The sequence below is a fragment of the Carassius gibelio genome, chromosome B4, assembly GCF_023724105.1.
Source record: "Carassius gibelio isolate Cgi1373 ecotype wild population from Czech Republic chromosome B4, carGib1.2-hapl.c, whole genome shotgun sequence".
In the NCBI taxonomy this organism is placed as follows: Eukaryota; Metazoa; Chordata; class Actinopteri; order Cypriniformes; family Cyprinidae; genus Carassius; species Carassius gibelio.
In genome coordinates this window covers 8,669,817-8,689,321 of record NC_068399.1, presented here as the reverse complement: position 1 = coordinate 8,689,321, position 19,505 = coordinate 8,669,817, and the positions used below count along the sequence as shown (strand labels likewise).

Genomic DNA, 19,505 nt, shown 5'->3' with positions numbered 1-19,505 from the left:
TAGCAGACACTTTTATCCAAAGTGAGCTACAAATGAGGAAAATGGAAGAAATCAAAATCAACAAAAGAGCAATGATATGCAAGTTCTGTAAGTCTCGTTTTTCTCAATGCAGTATATGTAGTAACTATCAACGTTTCATAATTATTATATTGCTGCCTTAAATTGGACTGGAAATTCAAAATCACACACAGAATGACTAGCCTCTAGTCATTCTGTGTGTGATTTTGATAATCAGAACATGGACATTTATTATTAAGCAAGAGCATGGTCAAAATACAAAATTGAATGTATTTGGGTGAATACAGCATAAATTCATTCAACAAGCATTTTAGAAATAAATGACTTTTAAAAGTAGTATTTTAATTTGTGTATACAACTGTTCTCTGTTATCACTTTTTACAGAAAAAGCAATAATTCCTATACCAGTGTTTTGCCAAAATCTGATTCGATAAAGGGCTGCTTTTCGCAGAGGAACTGCAAACTTTAGACCACTGCCTCACATTTCACTCGTACCTGAAAGATTTCATAACTGGCTCCATAACCTGCCCATAAACCAACAGTACTAAGATCAGAGAACATATTTGAACAACAAATTAAATTAAATATTAGTTACTCAGTATTATAAAGAATAAAATCAATTGATGTTATGCAAGGCAAAAGGCTTTTCCATCATGTGAAACAACCGCTGCAGACACAGCTGACTGACCCGTGTTCGAATCTACCTTATGGCAAACATTTTTTTTTTTTTTTTTTTTATAAAAATGTGAAAATAAGGTTAAGGTATGTTTAGGGCTTTTGTCCCAATTAGGTGGCATCCATTTAATTATCTGAAATAAATCAACAAGTTTTTCACAGATATGCCACAGAAGAACCATTCTCAGTTCACACTAAGAACCATTCAGTCAAAGGTTCTTCAAAGAACCGTCTCTTTTATTACCTGACGAACCTTTTGCCACCAAGAACCTTTTGTGAAACAAAGTTTTGTTCTCCAAATGTTAAAGGTTCCTTATGGAACCATTTAGAAAAAAACAATTCTATGGTATCGGGAAGCACATTTATTTTTAAGAGTGTTGTTGCCCAGTTAAAAAGAAGTATCAGCTTCCCTTTGATCCTCTTGAAATTAAATTGTATATATCATGCATATAATTAAAACGCTTCATATGATCCTAAAAACTTTAACTAAAGTCTACTTAAATGCCTGATTATGTTACAAATTATGTGTCAAGGCTAACACATTTATTGTAGTATGTTGGTAGTGGGTCAGTCACAACAACCCCTTATGTTATTCATATTGGTCAATTCATATTTCCTATACTTCTATTTGTTCTCTTATTTGATGCCTCAAACCATAACTACTCAAGCATTCTCGTGTTTTTTAATTACTTTTTGTGTGTGTGTGTGTGTGTGTGTGTGTGTGTGATGCTGCATTTGTAATCTGGACCTGAACAGTCATAATGTTATCTTTGCAGAGAAATGGCTTTGTTTGTTCGTTTGTTTTTGTTCTAAGTAACTTTGTAATTTGCCATCTTTCATTACAGCACATGAATAAAATTAAAAAATTCAAACGGACATCTTTTAGAAGTATTTATACAGGTATTTATTATGCCTATATTCCACATTACATTGCTATATTACATATTTAGTGGTCAAACTGTATGTTTTCCATATGCTTAAAACAATTAAAATGTACAGTATAATTATTGCAGTTGAACCAGAGGCTCCAGACTCTAGGAAAGTGCATGTCACCGTCCAGTCTTTAGAGGATGAACAAGGAAGATACTTTCAGGAAGTTGGATCTTTAGTTGCTTTACTGTCCGTTTCAGCATCTGCTGGACTGGATCCTGCAGGAGAGCTTAAGTTCTCTGGCTTCTTCTCAATGTCTTTAATGTGCGGTTCCCCCTGAGGGAGATCTTCACTGGAGGGTTTCACGATCTCCTCAGCTGGAGATGTTTCTTGTGGAGGCGTCTTTGATAAGGGACTTGAATCATCAGGACACAAAGCAGCAACGCTCTCCTCCTTCACGCCAGGAAATGTCCGGTCTGGATACAAGAGCTTCAGCTGTTCCTCAAAGTAACTCTCCAGATTAGCACCCACATTGGCCATCTCAGTATCTTCCTACAAACAATACACAACATTACACGTCACATGTGTGATACTTCTCATTCAAGAAGTACCAATGTTTGTACCACTGTGTGTTCAACAGAAGAAATCACGAACTACTTGGTAGAGCACATAATGTAAAATGCATTTTTTTTTTACTGAAATTTGAAGTACATGACAAAATTTTGGGGGTGAATTAACCCTTTAAACCATGTTAAAACATTTATCATAACCTTCGAACAGGATTTGGTTAACACAACATTATCTAGCAGTCAATTCATTATAGATGGAAGGTTTATAAAAGTCGACAACAAGCCCTAAATAATTAAATAAATAAAAATGACAAAAAAATCTTCTCTATATCTTGAAAATAATATTGTAAATCAATGCGAGGCAGCATACCTTGTGGAAAGTTGCACAGTTTTTGAAAATCAGCCTGACATCCTCAACAAAGTCCTCAGTACTCTTGTAATTGCTGTCCTCCAGTTTGCTTCTGATCACCGACAGGTCCATTGGCGTCTTTATTATCTCACTGTACTCTGGCATCGACTGGAAATGTGAAGTGTGAACAAGGGACGGAACAGAAAACAGTCTTTATCATTAAATGAAAAAAACTACAAGTACGTACTGTATATCTGGTCACCCCAAAATCTGAAGAAAAACCTAAGAAATTATATTACGCTTACTGACATGAATTAAATTATTGTACTGTGACATTATTTATCATGTATGACACTTAAGCACATTTTCCTTAAATTAAAATTTCTGTAATGCAAAGAATCTCCATACCCTTCCAAACACAATGATTTACATATTAATTCCGTTTTTATTTAAATCAGCATTAATTGAAGGCAGTAAAACTACTACTTAATGTATAAATATTTTAACATGTAATGAAAATGATTAAGTTTCCCATTACTTTATTAGTTAATTTAAGATTTCCTATTATACTTATGAAAAATAATGTCATGAATAATGTCATGCAAAAATACTAGATTGCTACAGTATTGTTCAAAATAATAGCAGTACAATGTGACTAACCAGAATAATCAAGGTTTTTAGTATATTTTTTATTGCTACGTGGCAAACAAGTTACCAGTAGGTTCAGTAGATTCTCATAAAACAAACAAGACCCAGCATTCATGATATGCACGCTCTTAAGGCTGTGCAATTGGGCAATTAGTTGAAAGGGGTGTGTTCAAAAAAATAGCAGTGTCTACCTTTGACTGTACAAACTCAAAACTATTTTGTACAAACATTTTTTTTTCTGGGATTTAGCAATCCTGTGAATCACTAAACTAATATTTAGTTGTATGACCACAGTTTTTTAAAACTGCTTGACATCTGTGTGGCATGGAGTCAACCAACTTGTGGCACCTCTCAGCTGTTATTCCACTCCATGATTCTTTAACAACATTCCACAATTCATTCACATTTCTTGGTTTTGCTTCAGAAACAGCATTTTTGATATCACCCCACAAGTTCTCAATTGGATTAAGGTCTGGAGATTGGGCTGGCCACTCCATAACATTAATTTTGTTGGTTTGGAACCAAAACTTTGCCCGTTTACTAGTGTGTTTTGGGTCATTGTCTTGTTGAAACAACCATTTCAAGGGCATGTCCTCTTCAGCATAGGGCAACATGACCTCTTCAAGTATTTTAACATATGCAAACTGATCCATGATCCCTGGTATGCGATAAATAGGCCCAACACCATAGTAGGAGAAACATGCCCATATCATGATGCTTGCACCTCCATGCTTCACTGTCTTCACTGTGTACTGTGGCTTGAATTCAGAGTTTGGGGGTCGTCTCACAAACTGCCTGTGGCCCTTGGACCCAAAAAGAACAATTTTACTCTCATCAGTCCACAAAATGTTCCTCCATTTCTCTTTAGGCCAGTTGATGTGTTCTTTGGCAAATTGTAACCTCTTCTGCACATGCCTTTTTTTTAACAGAGGGACTTTGTGGGGGATTCTTGAAAATAGATTAGCTTCACACAGACGTCTTCTAACTGTCACAGTACTTACAGGTAACTCCAGACTGTCTTTGATCATCCTGGAGGTGATCATTGGCTGAGCCTTTGCCATTCTGGTTATTCTTCTATCCATTTTGATGGTTGTCTTCCGTTTTCTTCCACGTCTCTCTGGTTTTGCTCTCCATTTTAAGGCATTGGAGATCATTTTAGCTGAACAGCCTATCATTTTTTGCACCTCTTTATAGGTTTTCCCCTCTCTAATCAACTTTTTAATCAAAGTACGCTGTTCTTCTGAACAATGTCTTGAACGACCCATTTTCCTCAGCTTTCAAATGCATGTTCAACAAGTGTTGGCTTCATCCTTAAATAGGGGCCACCTGATTCACACCTGTTTCTTCACAAAATTGATGACCTCAGTGATTGAATGCCACACTGCTATTTTTTTGAACACACCCCTTTCAACTAATTCAACTAATTGCCCAATTGCACAGCCTTAAGAGCGTGCATATCATGAATGCTGGGTCTCATTTGTTTTCTGAGAATCTACTGAACCTACTGGTAACTTGTTTGCCACGCAGCAATAAAAAAATATACGAAAAACCTTGATTATTCTGGTTAGTCACATTGTACTGCTATTATTTTGAACAATACTGTATATTCTCATATATTTCACAAAATAGGCTTCATTTCTTTACGCAAAACACAAGGTCCAAACTAAATCACATACTTACGCACTATTCTATGACATTTTGTAGTATAAATATTGCGAGTAGTGATCGCACTGAAAATTCTAAAAGGAAAAAGTGCACTTCAAATACCCGGACGATGCACTCAACCGAAAAAATTAAGTGTGGAATGTTGGACACTTCATGCACTCAATTTTCGCAGCTTTAATTATGTCGCGAAGGGGCTATCAGACTCTTATTATTAATGACAAAATAACCATATAAAAATCATAGCCTACATGGTTGAGTACATGGTGTATAGTGCGTCATTTGGGATGCAGTTAATGTTTTTCTTTGAACTGAAATTTGACCCACATGCTTAAAATATTTTTGTATTATTTCCCCAATGAAAATAAACGTAGTTCATGCCATGTGAGATGGAAGATCCTACCGATGGTGTAACAGGCTCCTGAAAATCCATGCTGAGCTCATTGGAGTAAAGACGAAGCAGCAGTCGCTCACACTTCTGCATGAACACACAAGAAAAATTGCAGCCGTTTTAAAAGATATTCGGAATGTAAAACAAATTTTTAAAACTTAATAGTTCTAAAGTGACATCTAAAAATAAAGCTTAACTAAGGTAAATTAATTAGTTAACTGAAATCAGGTCGTACTCTTTTATCCACAGGAGTGAAAGCCTCAGAATCTGGATCCTGTTTCACATTGTTCGATTCTCCGCTAGCACTGACGTTATACTCCATTTCAGGTGAGGTAAGGTCCCGGCAGAACGTACAATACCACTCCCCACTACAGATACACACAAACACAACGCACATACATAACTACAGCACTATCAATAGAAGAAAACTACAAGCATGCCCGTTGCATATTAGCAAAAGGGTGACCATGCTCAAAATCATAACATTAAATAAAATGTTTTTAAATTAAAAACGATATTGAAGGGATGGAACGATATTATCAGTATCGTGATATCGCGATAGCACAACTGTCTCAATATTATCATGGTCACATGACGATTTGAAACGATAGGTATTCCGAGAAAATGTGTAGTTTGTAAAAATCAATTTCAACTACTTATTCTAACATAAAAGGTCTTTATAGTTGTTTTTGGGACAAGCTTAGTATAGTATCGGTCAAAATCCCTTCGTCAACTCTGTTTTTGCTGTTCATTTCAAAGTGAAGAGCACACATTGTTGAGGCGATCAGCTCATGAGCAGGTGTTTTCTGTGCCTCAGAACGGCTCCGTTCACAGTGAACTGGTTTATTGCATCGGCTTTGAGTTTAGCGCATGTTTGGGGATTCATTTTCTTGGCAGACGATTACAGCATTTCACTAGATTATTGTATCGTGAGATTTTGACATCGTTGCATGCCTACTTTGGGACAAATGCAACAAATGTTGAAAACACTTTTGCTACTTAAAAATCATGATAGTTGTTTAGGATTTGTTGGTGAACAGAAATGGTAAACAACTGCATTTATTTAAAATAGAAATCTTTTGTAACATTGTAAATGTCTTTACTGTCACCTACTTACCCCAAACATTTGAATGAAATATTAAGCAGCAAGACCTGTTTTCAACATTTGTCGCATTTATCCCAAAGAAGGCATGACAATTCTTCAGTACCAAATCAGCATGCGACATTGACGACTGGAGAAATGATGATTTTGATTAATCGGATACCTTGGAGAGGCAGTCAATGTGGGAATATGGCAGCTAAGATGGAAGACTTTGGGACATTTGTCACAGCAGAGCAGCTCTCCTCCGTTCTGGCACACCGCGCACCAATCCTCATTGGGGTCTTCATCTGCTTCTGGGGTCTTCTCTGATTGCTGCTCAGCCTGCGGTGTTTGAGACTGAACACCTGTGCTGTCTGGAAGACTGGCTTTAGCACTGGTGTTTACCTACAGTAACACACACAAAAAAAAAAAAATGTTTTGTGTGTACCTGACAAAATACATGAATTTGCTCATTTTACTCTTTTAAAAACATGGGGAAAAAAACTGAATTTTGTGGTCTTTGTTGTTAAGATCTCAAATCAGAATAAATCTGCTGTTCAAATCTAATCCATCTCTGATGGTGCATTCTGGTGCAGAATGAATAAAATCTTACAAAATGAACTTCATCATCCTCTGGTTCATCTTTGATGACAATGACCGGCCCTGGAGACGACCTGCGTCTCCTCTTGGAGGGGTTTGACGGGCCACTCTGGGGGGCTTCTACACGCTTCCAGGAGCCAGAACTTGGGAACAAATAAAAGAAGCAAACAACAAAATGATTAGATGTGCATTTTATGAGGGAAACTGCAAGGCAGTAAAAGAATGGAATATTTTCACACTGTGATGACGTTTCAATTATTACTAATGTAAATCCATTTTATATATTTTTTTTTTCATTAAAAAAAAAAAAAAAACTAAAAATTTACAACGCTGTGTTATATTAAAAATCTGGTTAACATAGCTGCAAGACATTTTCACGTTTTAATCTTAAATCTTTCAAGTACAACATAAAATCTATACGAAGCAAAGTTTGTTGCATGTTTGCATGCATTTCCGGCTTAAATAAGAGAAAGAAAACTAATGTATTAACTTCAGAAATCAAAACACACATTGACTTAAAGGAACTCAGAACCTTGAATTAACAGAAGAATATTTACCTGGTCTTTGGTTCTGATGATGTGACGGACATTTGTCTTCCTTGTACTAAAAGTTCAATAAAATCAAGACAATATTCAGTATTGTATTAAACAAAGCATTTGAAACAGAGCATGTACTAGGCAGAAAGCATTTATGTCTCCAATCAACAAGACAAGATGGTTACCAATACAAGACATTATTTTTGGCTGTACCAGTTCGTTCTGTAGGTGTGGAGAGGTGACTGGGTTGATAACTGGGCCTCTGAGCAGACGGCTGCATGCTGGGATCAAATCTCCTGTTCAGGTACGACGTTACCTGCATGTTCTGCTAAAAAAGTACAAACAGAATTCTGCATATGTATAACAAATGAGTAATAGCTGCTGAAAAAAATCATCTTTATCCTCACAGAAATTGATTCCATTATAAAAATATATTTACACATAACTCTTAACATTATTTCACAATACAACATCTTTTACTTAATTTAGGATCAAATAAATGCAAATAAACATACTGTTTAATTATACTGAGGCACTACATAACAAATTACTTTAACGCTATTATGTAAACAAAAACTGTTTGTGTCAAAAATGTATTAGTTTCAGTATCTGATTTCATCAAGTGAGCTACTGATAATCCACTACCAATAGAGATCCACTACAAAACTGCACACTTATATTTAAATTCCCTGATAAACTTCAAACGAAACCGAAGAACGAACTGATATGACATCATTTTCGAAAAAAATCAGGACGAAACAAAGTTTGTTTTGAGTTCGTTTCGGGAGTTCGAAACAGCTGACCAAAGCAAACTTTATGGGGGAGTTTGTTTGGCTCCTAAACACCTTTGAGCTTCCATTGGTCCATGGCAATTACGCAAAATGTGGGTGTGTTATCAAACTCAAACTTCTTGACGTGCAATTAAAAATAAAAAAAAAGTTTCTCATTAAATTGAGGTCAGGCAAGAGAACAACATCTATCATTAGCAACATAAATGTGTCGAATCGCTGAGCTGGCACAGATATATTCACACCTGCACGACTGCTCACGGACATTCTTTCAAGATTCAGAGAAAGCGTTTAATTCCTAGAAAGAAATTGCAAAGAAGCTTGGTGTCGACGACCAGGAGTTATAAACAATGTTTGAAAATGTAATGTAATGAAAAACTAGTTTTCCAAAGCCATGAAAAGAATGAAAGGAAAGAGTAAAGATATAAAGTAGCAAGTACAAAATACGTGTTTCAAATAAATGTTACCCCATACTGCTACTGATGTTGTTTTTCTTTCAATAAGCGAATTTAAAGGATATACAATAAATAAAATGCCAAACGATCATAAAATAATAAACAATAATGTTTTTATTAAAAGTAAATCATGACGCCACATATAATATAAAAAGCTATAAGAATTTATCCAGTTTAATAAAATAAAGCCCCTTTCACACTGCCATTCCAGCAAATACACGGGTAAACTGTTCCGGTAATTGTTCCCGGGTCGTTTGATTTTGCACTTTCACACTGCCAGTGATTACCCGGTATATGTGCGTGCTTTCACACACAACCCTTGAAGATCCCGTAACGACACGTGACATCAGCGCGTGACGTGTAATGTACGAGTCGAAAAAGGTTAGGCACATTATACTTTCACTGAAGCAAGCGAATGATCTCGGCGTCAGAGCGGAAAGTGAGTAACTAACTGATCTCTGCTTCATTACAGTTTGCACATATTTTTTCATCGCGAACTTTGATCTTCCTTCAAATTAGCTGGTAAAAGAGTCGCGTAATAACGTGTGTAATCACTTCGACACGGAATTAGATCTGGCTTTTGTTCACACAGTGCTCGTCCCGGGTTCTGTGTGAACAAAAAAAACCTGGCAATGTTACTAGGTCCCCGACCCGGGTTCAATTCGGTAATCAATCCCGGGACGTGGTTGCTTTCACACAGAAGGCGACCCGGCAATGTTCCTGCAATATGCCGGGTCCGACGTGCAGTTAGAAAGGGGCTAAAATGAACACTAATAAAATGAAGTAACAAACTGATATTTCTTTTCATATTATGCTAATGTTTTTAGACTATGAGACATTCGGACTTCCCATAAAGGACTGATTATGGTTCTTTCGTATTTCAAACATGATACTTGACTCTGAACTTCTGCTAAACATTATTCTTTTGTCTATAATAATCTGACCATTGGTGCCCGTCTCACACTTAGATTGCCTACACTTCATTATCACATCGTTGTTGTGTTAAGGTGATACACGTGAACGTCGCGAGTTTACATCAGTCTACACCCCACTTCTTGCAGTGCAGAGGTGTCAATGTTCGAAAAACAGTTTAACGTCATTCATCCTTTTCAAACGTCTTTTCGCCCCCAAACGAAGAATGAAAATGAACTTAATTTAAAGTATACCAGGGCCTTAAGACTCAAGGCATTTACTCAAAATCCACTCAAAACAATTGACAGTTTTTATAACAGATATGCTACATTTTTAGTTTTCACTCAATACTGATAACATGATGTCCAGCACACTCACCTGATTGAGCGTCTGTGGAGTGGGATGTGAAGCTCCACTGGAGAAAGCAGCACTGTGCGGATAGCGGCTTCTTGGATGCACCTCCATCGGTTTAAGAGGGTAGGTGGGATTGTTGATAAGATCCCTCAAAGTCTTCAAGACAGAAAAAAACAGCAAGTTTAGAATAACACAATTGTTTTTCCATTCATTAATGAGCATCATATTAACATGTACACTACCAGGCTGCATTTATTTGACAAAAAAAAAAAAAACTGTATTATAGTGAAATGTTGCTATTATGTAAAAGAATAGTTTTCTATTTTAAAATAATTCCTGTGGTAGCAAATCCAATTTTTACGCAGCCTTTACTCCAGTCTTTAATGTCACATGATCTTTTAGAATTTATTCTAATTTCCTGTAATATTAAAATCATACCTGTGGAGGTAGGTTAGTGGGCTGAAGCATAGGTGGCGGGCTCCGTGCACCATATCGACGCCCATGTTGAGGCATGCTGGGTAATGCCTGAGAGGGTGATCCGCCCTGCATGGGTCTATGTGGAGATGGCCCTGGTAAGCGCATGCCGTGGTACCATGACCACTGGTTGGGCGTTTGGTGCCGGTTGGCATGCTGGGAGAGTTTCTCCACCTGCATCTGCAGCTGGGCCAATGTGCTTTGGCGCTGTTGCTGTTGCTGCTGCTGCTGTTGCTGCTGCTGCTGCTGGGAATGTGAGTTTTGGAACCCCGTATGAAGACCATCGGGTCTAGGGCCTGGGTTCATTTGCTGGAAAGGAAATGGCTGTGGGCCGCTGGGATGACGCACTGGAGTTTTCTCTACCATTAAAGAACCTGAGAAAAGTTGATAAGTTGTACATTTGCAAGAATTTTACACAGGCAAGCTATTGAAAGTGCACTCCCATTGACAATGGATATATCTGCGGTTATCCATGTAGCATTACAAGCCAGAGCGGATACAATGTTGCAATAGTGTTTAACTGAAGTCTAAACTGACTGTCTAAACTAAACTTAAGTAATGTTTCTTTGCACACTTTCCTAAAATAATTTATCCTTAGTTTAAATAACCTTTTTTATCATGCTACTAAAATTGCCAATGTGGAGTCCTGAATTTCTAATCCGTAAACAGCAATATATAAATTCATTAACTTCTATTTTTTGTCGGTAGCCAGAAGTTTTATTCTTGGCCAGAATTTACTACCATATTTTCCGGACTATAAGTCGCACTTTTTTTCATAGTTTGGCTGGTCCTGCGACTTATAGTCAGGTGCGACTTATGTATCAAAATGAATTTGACATGAACCAAGAGAAATGAACCAATAGAAAACATTACCATCTACAGCCACCAGAGGGCGCTCTATGTTGCTCTGTGCTCCTGTAGTCTACTCTGAAAACAGAGCGCCCTCTCGCGGCTGTAGATGGTAATGTTTTCTCTTGGTTCTTGGTTCTAAATAAATGCGACTTATAGTCCAGTGCGACTTATATATGTTTTTTTCCTCATCATGACGTATTTTTGGACTGATGCGACTTATACTCAGGTGCGACGTATAATCGGTATAGACGGTAATCCTTTCCCTCGTTTTAATTAAAGAAAAAAAGAGGAAATAAATATTATAAATGTAGCCATGGTTTACTTAAATGAATGAAAAATTATAAAAGAAAAACAATAAAATAATATAAAATATAAAGCTATACAAAACTATGGGCTGCAACTAACGATTATTTGTTTTTGTTTTTTGTTTTTTTTATTAATCGGATTAAAACCCATATTTTCTTTATTCTAATTTTACTGACAAATCGTGTGCTTAACATACAGTGCTTAATTTATAAGACCACCTGTCATAAGACAAAACACAAACATTTTAGGAACCGGTCAAAAAAAATCTAAATACTTTAATTCTCATAATGTTAAAATATCAAACTGAAACAACTAAACCGTATTTATTCACATAATAACAAAAACTGCCTCTTTTGCCTTTGATAACTGCTCAATATACTTGCTGGCATGGTTTATGTACGTTTTGACTAATTGGGTAAATTAATAAAAATAACCCTATAAAGCACTTGACAATATTTTTCTGCCTTTCTTTCACAGATAACAGATCATTACTTTGCAATCATTGATTGTAAACGGTTAACAGCATTGTGACTGATAGAAGTTATCGGTTAAATGTAACTATTAGTGAATAGTAAAAGGTACATTTTGCTTCTTTTTTAATTATCCAATGTTGGTGTTTTAAAGCATGGTAATTATTTAAAATATTGTTTAAAAGTATTTTCACAACACAAAGAAACTTAAAAAAAAAAATTAATACAGACTATAATGTTCCTTATTTATTATTCAAGAAAACAGTAAAAGCTGACAGGGGCTTCATATTTAGATTTTCATTATTTATAAGTTTGTCAAAAAAAGAAAGAAAAGAAAACCAAATAAAAAGATTCAAGAAAAGAGATACATTTTTACAATCTATAATTTACCCCACACCTGACAATTAATTATGGTTGTCATTTTTTTCCCCAGTTTCAAAACATCACTCGTTGAAAACCAGTGTTTGTAAAAATCTTACCAAGATCCACATTTGAGGCCCAAAAAGCAGATCGACTTTGAAACCGAACCAAACTCTGGGGAACATGCGAGATGCTGCACTTTGCTCGCATGAGGTACTGGATTTGACAGGTTATCTGAGACGAGAAAAGGAAGGAGAGACCCTCATCCACACAGCAGGCTGACCACAATTAGTACATTCAACAGAATTGTGATTATTTGAGTTAACTGAGATCATTGTAAAAATATTGCAAAGTTTAGATTAAAAAAAAAACTATTATAATCACACAGAAGAGAACTTGTATGTTTCGTTGATAGTAGAAAGACACTTACCAACCGCTTACAGTACAGAAGGGCTGTTCCACTGTTACTGGCTGTGGCCCATTTTGTGAAGTTAATCACATGATCAAGATGTGTGGAGAGTGATGTCACATCCTGTTGTTGCTTTTTCAAGAAGGTTTCATGGTCCTTTGTGATTGTCTAAATAAACATGCTTTTGTTACCTCACACAATTCACCACGATCAAATTCGACTGCACATGCTTCCCAACTAGTTTAGCTCCAGAACAAAGATTTTACATTAATCATCAAATGGTGACCAAAAACGTGTACCAAAATTTTATATTTTACTGATAGCATGTGTTTTGCTGCAATTCAAGCCTATTCAATTAATGTAGTTTAGTTGCCATTTTCTTCTACATTTATTATTATTATTATTATAAATTATTCAGGGTTTCTGCAGGATTTTTAAACAAAAAATTTAAGATTTTTTAAGACCTTTTTTTAAGACCTGCACAAATAAAATGAATACCATATGAGTGGGGTAGGGCAATGTCTATAGTACCATATTAAACTGTAAAATTACTGTAAAAATAAAGCATCATTTACAGTTCAGATTCAGAAGTTTTCACAAAATCAAAGTTTTATAAAATGTTACATTTTTTAATTTCAGCCTTTGTCAACCATTGTCAAGAAAATGAATGAGTCAAAAGTATTAATTATTATATTAATTTCAACAATTATTATCAATAAATTATTATATCAATTAACTTAAATTCTTGCAATAAGCAAGCGATATTGTATCTGCGATATTGACAAAAAATATTTTATATTGACTACAGTGGACAACTGACTCTGATTTTGATTTTTATATTCTTCATATTCTGTGTGGTCAGTTCACAGCAGTGATAGAAATTCATAATTTCCATCAAGTTGTGTAGGTAATTTTACCTTTAAGCCATTTTTTCTAAAAGTGTGCACCTTGCACTCTTGCATTTGGGTTGTTACCAAGCAAATTAGATCAATATCAACAAAACGCATCAGAGGAAACACAGAAGCTGCATTAGAAGTGTCATTTAGATTCATTTACACATTGTTTAATGCAGCTCTGAGGGACATTAAATATTTTAACCTACGTTTACAAATGCATAAATAATGTTTTGATATTTTAAACATAAACATTGAAAACAGATGTTTGAAATTATTAAAGAAATGAGATATATTAAATGTGAAGTAAAAACTGCCAGTAGGTGGCAGCAAGTCACTGTAAATAAGCAAGTCATTGCGTTTGAACCGAATCATTTAAACGGATGATTCAGTCAGGAACAAAACAGTGTCCTGTTACTCAGAGACGCAAAACAGTGCTGCGGCGGTGTTTGAAATGATTTTTGTAGAAGAAATAGAGCAAAACCGAAATTAAACGCAAATCTCTTATAATTAATTACTCGTTTACTGAATTGTTGTATAAAATCAATATCACATTTGTAATCATGCTTACTTTTGGAGACAAAAAAAACTGCACTCTTCACGTGATATAAACTATATGAAATGATATAAATGTATACATGTGACGAGTGGGACGGGGCCGAGAGCCGTGGGAACGGAGCGAGGCTGGTGGAGTGGTTGGGAAATTAGCGACACCTGCTCCACCCACTGGTCTCGAGTCGCACAGAGGAGATCGGAAGGATACAAAAGAGGAGCGACAGCAGTGAAGGAAGAGAGGGGACCAGGCCTGGGTTTTATTTTTGTGTTTTGGTTTTGTTTGTGTGCGGCAGTCGTCCGCGAGGGGCTGTCTCGCTGTTTTGCGTTTGTTTTCTTATTAAAGTTTCTTTAAATATTCGCCAGTTCCCGCCTCCTTCTTCCCGTGAATATGAATGTGTGAATCTGTGAATGTGAATATATTATTTTACAGCATTACACTGGTGCCGAAACCCGGGAGGAATGAGGGGCGCGCTGCCAAAGATCCCTCGCCGCTGTGCCACAAATTTTAGACCTCCTGAAATCATAGTTAAGACTTTCTTGTAAAGCCTTAATTTGATACAACTAAATTTAGGACTTTTTAAGACCCCTCGGAAACCCCGATTATTGTTTGAGAGGATGCTTATATTTTACTTTGTCAATATCAACATCTATTATTATAAGGTTTTATGATACAAGAATTTAGTTTAGTTTTTCCTTGCTGTACATAACCCATAACAACCTAAGACGACCAGTTGGGAAGCACGGCTCGTGATGATGAAATACTGGACACTACCTCAAGTTGACTGAACAATAACTTCCCCTTCCTGTTGATCTCCATTATGAGATTGCAGATAGATTTTTTTATTTCATTAGTCACAGTCTTGCGGTTTTCGTCCACCTGCTGTAGACTGAGAAAAACAGGGAAAATATGCCATGGAAATAAATGAAATGTGTTTTTACGCACAAGACATCTTAACAGGTTTCCTACATGTTGACACTTCTCCCACTGCATTTGTCATTTCTGGGTAAGTCGTTTTAATAGTGATCACATATTCCCAGTGAAATATCTCGGGAGTCGATCTTTGCTAGAAAAACGTATATTCACTATGCATTCACTAAAGCAGGGTTTCCTGAATGCATTAGATGCTAAATATTTTCAAAGCTCTGCTCTGAGATTTCACATTTGTTTACATTTCGTATAACATCTGATCTTATTAATTATTAGCTTATTATTAACCCACAAAACCCCTTGCAGAAACAAAAATACTGTACTACAGAAGTGTCCATGACATTTCCAGGTTTTCCATTGAGGAAATAAAGTTACTGTATATCTAGGTATAACCATGTGAGTTGGGAACTCTGGCTTCAAAAGTTAATATTAATTATAAAATTAATAAATGTAACGTACCCATTGTTTATGGTATTAGATATGTCCTCTATAACTTTCTTCTTTTCTTGAAGTTGGCAGGTCATATTTTCCAGATGTTCCTTGTGGTTTTTATACGCATCTTCTAGAAACTGGTAACTGTATTAGAAAATTCTCTGTTAGCTATAATAATGATGATGCCATTGATATTTACATACACGTTAAAGCAACACACATCTATAGGGCAATGAACATTTGTAGAGTACTCTATGATACTGAATGGGAAAAAAACATGAAAATGCACACCGTTTCAAAAGAAATGAAGGAATGCTTACCACACTGGACTTTTAATAGCATTTAGTTCATCCAAAAATTTACCCCAGCAGATTTTATTGTGGAACACAGATGAAGATCTTTTTAAGAATGTTGGTAAACCAACAGTTTTGTGATCGCTGACTTTCATTATATGGACACACGCACATACACAAACTCATTTATCATCATCTTTCATGTTCCATGGAAAAAAAGTTCAAAAATTCAAATAATGACAACAAATGACAGAATTTAAATTTTGGGGTCAACTATCCCATTGAACATTATACCTATTAATATGAGACTAGTGTGCTAAGAATTCCTCATTTATTCCTTTAATGCGATCATAACTGTGGGCCGTACTTATGGTCCTTGTGTTTGAGGAGCTGACAGTCTCTGCAGGTGAGGAGATCGCAGGTTTCACAGAAGAGCTTCAACGGCTCCTGTCTGTGGATGTCGCAGAAGACGGGCTTCTGTGTGGACGCACCCATCGCCTCTGTGAACAGGAAGAGAAGCGCACTTCAGAGAGGCCCTACTGCAAGATTGCAGAGCTCATTTACAGAAGTTGCAGTAAAAGATTAGAATCAGTAGCATAACCAAAACCAAATGTCTGAATATCACTGCATTATATACAACCCAACTCCTGCCCTACTTCTCACAAGTTTGGGGTCAAACCTGAGGACATCTCTGTTATTTGCCGAACTGTGTGATCTCTGGTGAACTTCACGCGCTGGTGAGCGTCGATGCAGGTAACGCACAGAAACTCCGCGCATTCCACGCAGAAACCGCTGGCCTCCGTGTTATCGTCACAACTCATGCAGAGCTGAGAGCAAAAGACGCATTTCATCAGAGACATCATTTCACTCTTATATTTCCTAGTCTTTTACATAAGGAGCAGCGTCTCAGATGTGTGACTGACTGAACCGAACGCATGCACACCTGACAGCTCTTCTCCATCGTGCTGCTCGGCACCTCCACAGAATCCTTGACGAAGAAGTTATCCAAGACCTCCACGTCCATACACTCCTGCTGACAGACTGGACAGCGGATCATGTTCACTGATGAAACACAAAAGAGAAGAGCGGGAAAACATATTCAATACCAAGTCACCAGAATGCATGATACAAAAGAGGACAACTGTTATTAAAAACTGAAAAAAAAACAACTGTCGCTGTCATTCTGTTTGCGCTGTGGAAGCTTGTCACTAAAACAAATTCCTCATACGTGTAAACGTCCTTGCCGATAAAGCCCTTTCTGATTCTGTGATCATATAGTATGCTATATATAAATATAATGTAAAATATTTAGATGCAAGTTTAGCATATGCAGAAAAATTAATACACTTGCCAAAGCACAAAATATTAAATTATTCAAAGAGGCCGTCTTACCCCACTATTGGGACGCAATATATTTCTAAAGTGTCACTCATATAAAATTCTTAATCAGCGATTCAATTTCAAATGAAGACAATTTAGTTGAATAATTGAATAACTGATGACAAACAGAGCAGAACCAGAGTAAATCATCATTCGAAAAGTCATTTTAAGACGCGTTTATTCATACACTGTATGCATTTTATGGGTCAACATGATCGAGTTTTCTTTTATGCCAAAAGTTATTAGGATATTAAGTAAAGATCATATTCCATGAAGATATTTTGTACATTTCCTACAGCAAAGATATCAAAACTTAAGTTTTGTTTTGTAATATGCATTGCTAAGAACTTAATTTGGACAATTTTCTAAAATTTTTTTTTTTTTTTTTTTTTAAATAGTTGTATCTCGGCCAAACATTGTCTTATCCAAACAAACCATACATCAATGAAGAGCTTATTTATCCAAAATCTTCTCAACCAATCTGGTTTTGTGGTCCAGGGTCACATATATGTTCAAAATACATTATTAATTGCCCATATTTTAACTGAAGATCAGCTTGGCATTTTTCTTTGTTCTAAGCGTGTTGTTTTCTAGCAGCTTCGGGACTTTGTAGTGTAGATCATATCTTCGTCTTCTAATGGGGTCAGTCTTGTGTCTTGTGAATGAGTTAGAAGTGAAAGCGAACTCTTACTCTGTTGCGCGTTGCTCGCGGCGCTGGAAGGTGTATTATGAGACGGTAAGCATCTCTTACAGAAGGAGTGCAGGCAGGGCAGCAGTTTGGGCTCTCTGCTACTGAAGCTGAGCTTACACACGGGACACACGTCCATCAGAGCCATCACCATCATCCTCACACTGCCCTGAGCTTCATCAGCGCGCTTACTCTCCGCCTCGTTCTCCACGACGATCACCACATCATCGGACTCCATCTTCTCGCTTCCATCCATCATTTTATTAGAAGAAGAGCATCCGTAGAAACATCTCAGCGTCACAGCAGGAACTGCGGCTGTGCTGCAGTCCGCGCGCTGGTCTTAGTAAACATCTGAACGAATCGTTAATGATAGGTGAAACGAAAAGAATCCCTACTGCGTATTCGCTTATCAATTGTCAATAAAGTTTAAAAAGGAAACGCACGGGCGTGTTGTTGCCAGAAGCATACGATGATGAGGCCACAGATATGACGTCGCACGGCCTCCATTGTGACGTGTTGCCACGGGAGCCGAAGGAGGACAAATATATCACGAGAAAAGAAAAAGTGGTAAGATGCGGAAACGGCAATGAATACAAATAAACGAGTTTGTGAGTTCTATAAAAAAATATATATATAAGTGATTTATTCTTGTTTTTTTTAAAAGTTTGTTAAAAAGTTTTTAACATCATTTTTGTGACGCAATAATAGGAATGTATCGTTTTTTACGACACACGTTCTCGTTATTCCGAAAAAACGAATCGTTTTAAGGAAATAACTCGCTATTTATGACGCAAAACTAAATGACTGGAGATTTTCCACATATGTGGAAAGCAATTCACCCCTTAGGTATGTATGGGGTTAGAATTGTTGCATTATTCCAAATAAATAGATCAGTGGTTCCCAACCTTTTTCAGCTCGCGGCCCACACAACCAAACACATATGTTTGCGCGGCCCACTTCAAAAAAATTAACTGACCCCGCTATTGTTGGGTTAATAACTTAGTACTCAGAAGCTAGATTTTAAACTATATTTATTGAATAAACTAGGGCTGTGCGATATGGACAAAAAAAAAAAAAAAACTATCGCGATTTTTTTGATCAATTTTGCAATTGTGCTTTTACCATCATAAATGCATTGAGGATTAATTTGAAACATATTTCCAAAAGAAAACCAATCAGAGCTTTATCAAAAAGTTGTAACATCTCTAGAACAGACATAAGTCAAAATTATCACTATAGTGAAGATGTAAAAAAATGTATAGACTTGTGGCAAAAAAAATAAAAAATAAAAATCCTGTATACAGGGACTTTTTTTTCTTTTTTGCCATGCATTGTTCATAGAGCTCATTAATTGTAGCGGTGCCTCAGGTGTTGCAGTGTGTATACAGTATGTGTATGCGCTCAGCAGTGAGAGCGCTTAAATATAACGCGAAAGCACATTAAAATAATGCACGAGTGCAGATTTCCTCAGGAAATTTCCTCAAGTCGTGCTTGCTCAGATACACGCTGCTTTGCGAGGAGAGCGTGTGCACACTTAAAACGTGTCTCCTCTCACTT

The 19,505-nt window shown here is 36.5% G+C and overlaps 1 protein-coding gene across 2 annotated transcripts; it reads right to left on the bottom strand.

Annotated features, from left to right (window-relative positions):
* Nucleotides 1–1,573: 1,573 nt before the first annotated feature.
* Nucleotides 1,574–18,478, bottom strand: LOC127956657 (transcription intermediary factor 1-alpha). 2 transcript variants are annotated; one of them, XM_052554778.1, is made up of 18 exons: nt 17,952–18,478; nt 16,824–16,942; nt 16,560–16,707; nt 16,248–16,380; nt 15,615–15,731; nt 15,000–15,114; nt 12,801–12,947; nt 12,490–12,604; nt 10,347–10,756; nt 9,933–10,064; nt 7,613–7,727; nt 7,421–7,466; nt 6,877–7,006; nt 6,448–6,668; nt 5,418–5,550; nt 5,195–5,269; nt 2,503–2,649; nt 1,574–2,115 (listed from the first exon to the last, which is right to left on the bottom strand). In XM_052554778.1, the coding sequence occupies exons 1-18, from the start codon at nt 18,205–18,207 to the stop codon at nt 1,783–1,785; spliced, it is 2,892 nt and encodes a 963-aa protein (XP_052410738.1). In that variant the 5' UTR covers nt 18,208–18,478; the 3' UTR covers nt 1,574–1,782. The 2 variants fall into 2 exon arrangements, with proteins under 2 accessions (XP_052410738.1, XP_052410739.1); XM_052554779.1 differs by having other exon boundaries at nt 7,613–7,724.
* Between the last annotated feature and the right edge of the window lie 1,027 nt (nt 18,479–19,505).

What these genes read in the sequence shown, in the direction of transcription:
- LOC127956657 (XM_052554778.1), bottom strand. Translation starts at nt 18,207, where the DNA reads ATGATGGATGGAAGCGAGAAGATGGAGTCCGATGATGTGGTGATCGTC. An exon ending in CGCGAGCAACGCGCAACAGA is followed by an intron (nt 16,943 to 17,951) that starts GTAAGAGTTCGC and finishes GTGTTTCATCAG; the next exon opens with TGAACATGATCCGCTGTCCA. An exon ending in TATTGTTCAGTCAACTTGAG is followed by an intron (nt 12,948 to 14,999) that starts GTAGTGTCCAGT and finishes ATGTTTATTTAG; the next exon opens with ACAATCACAAAGGACCATGA.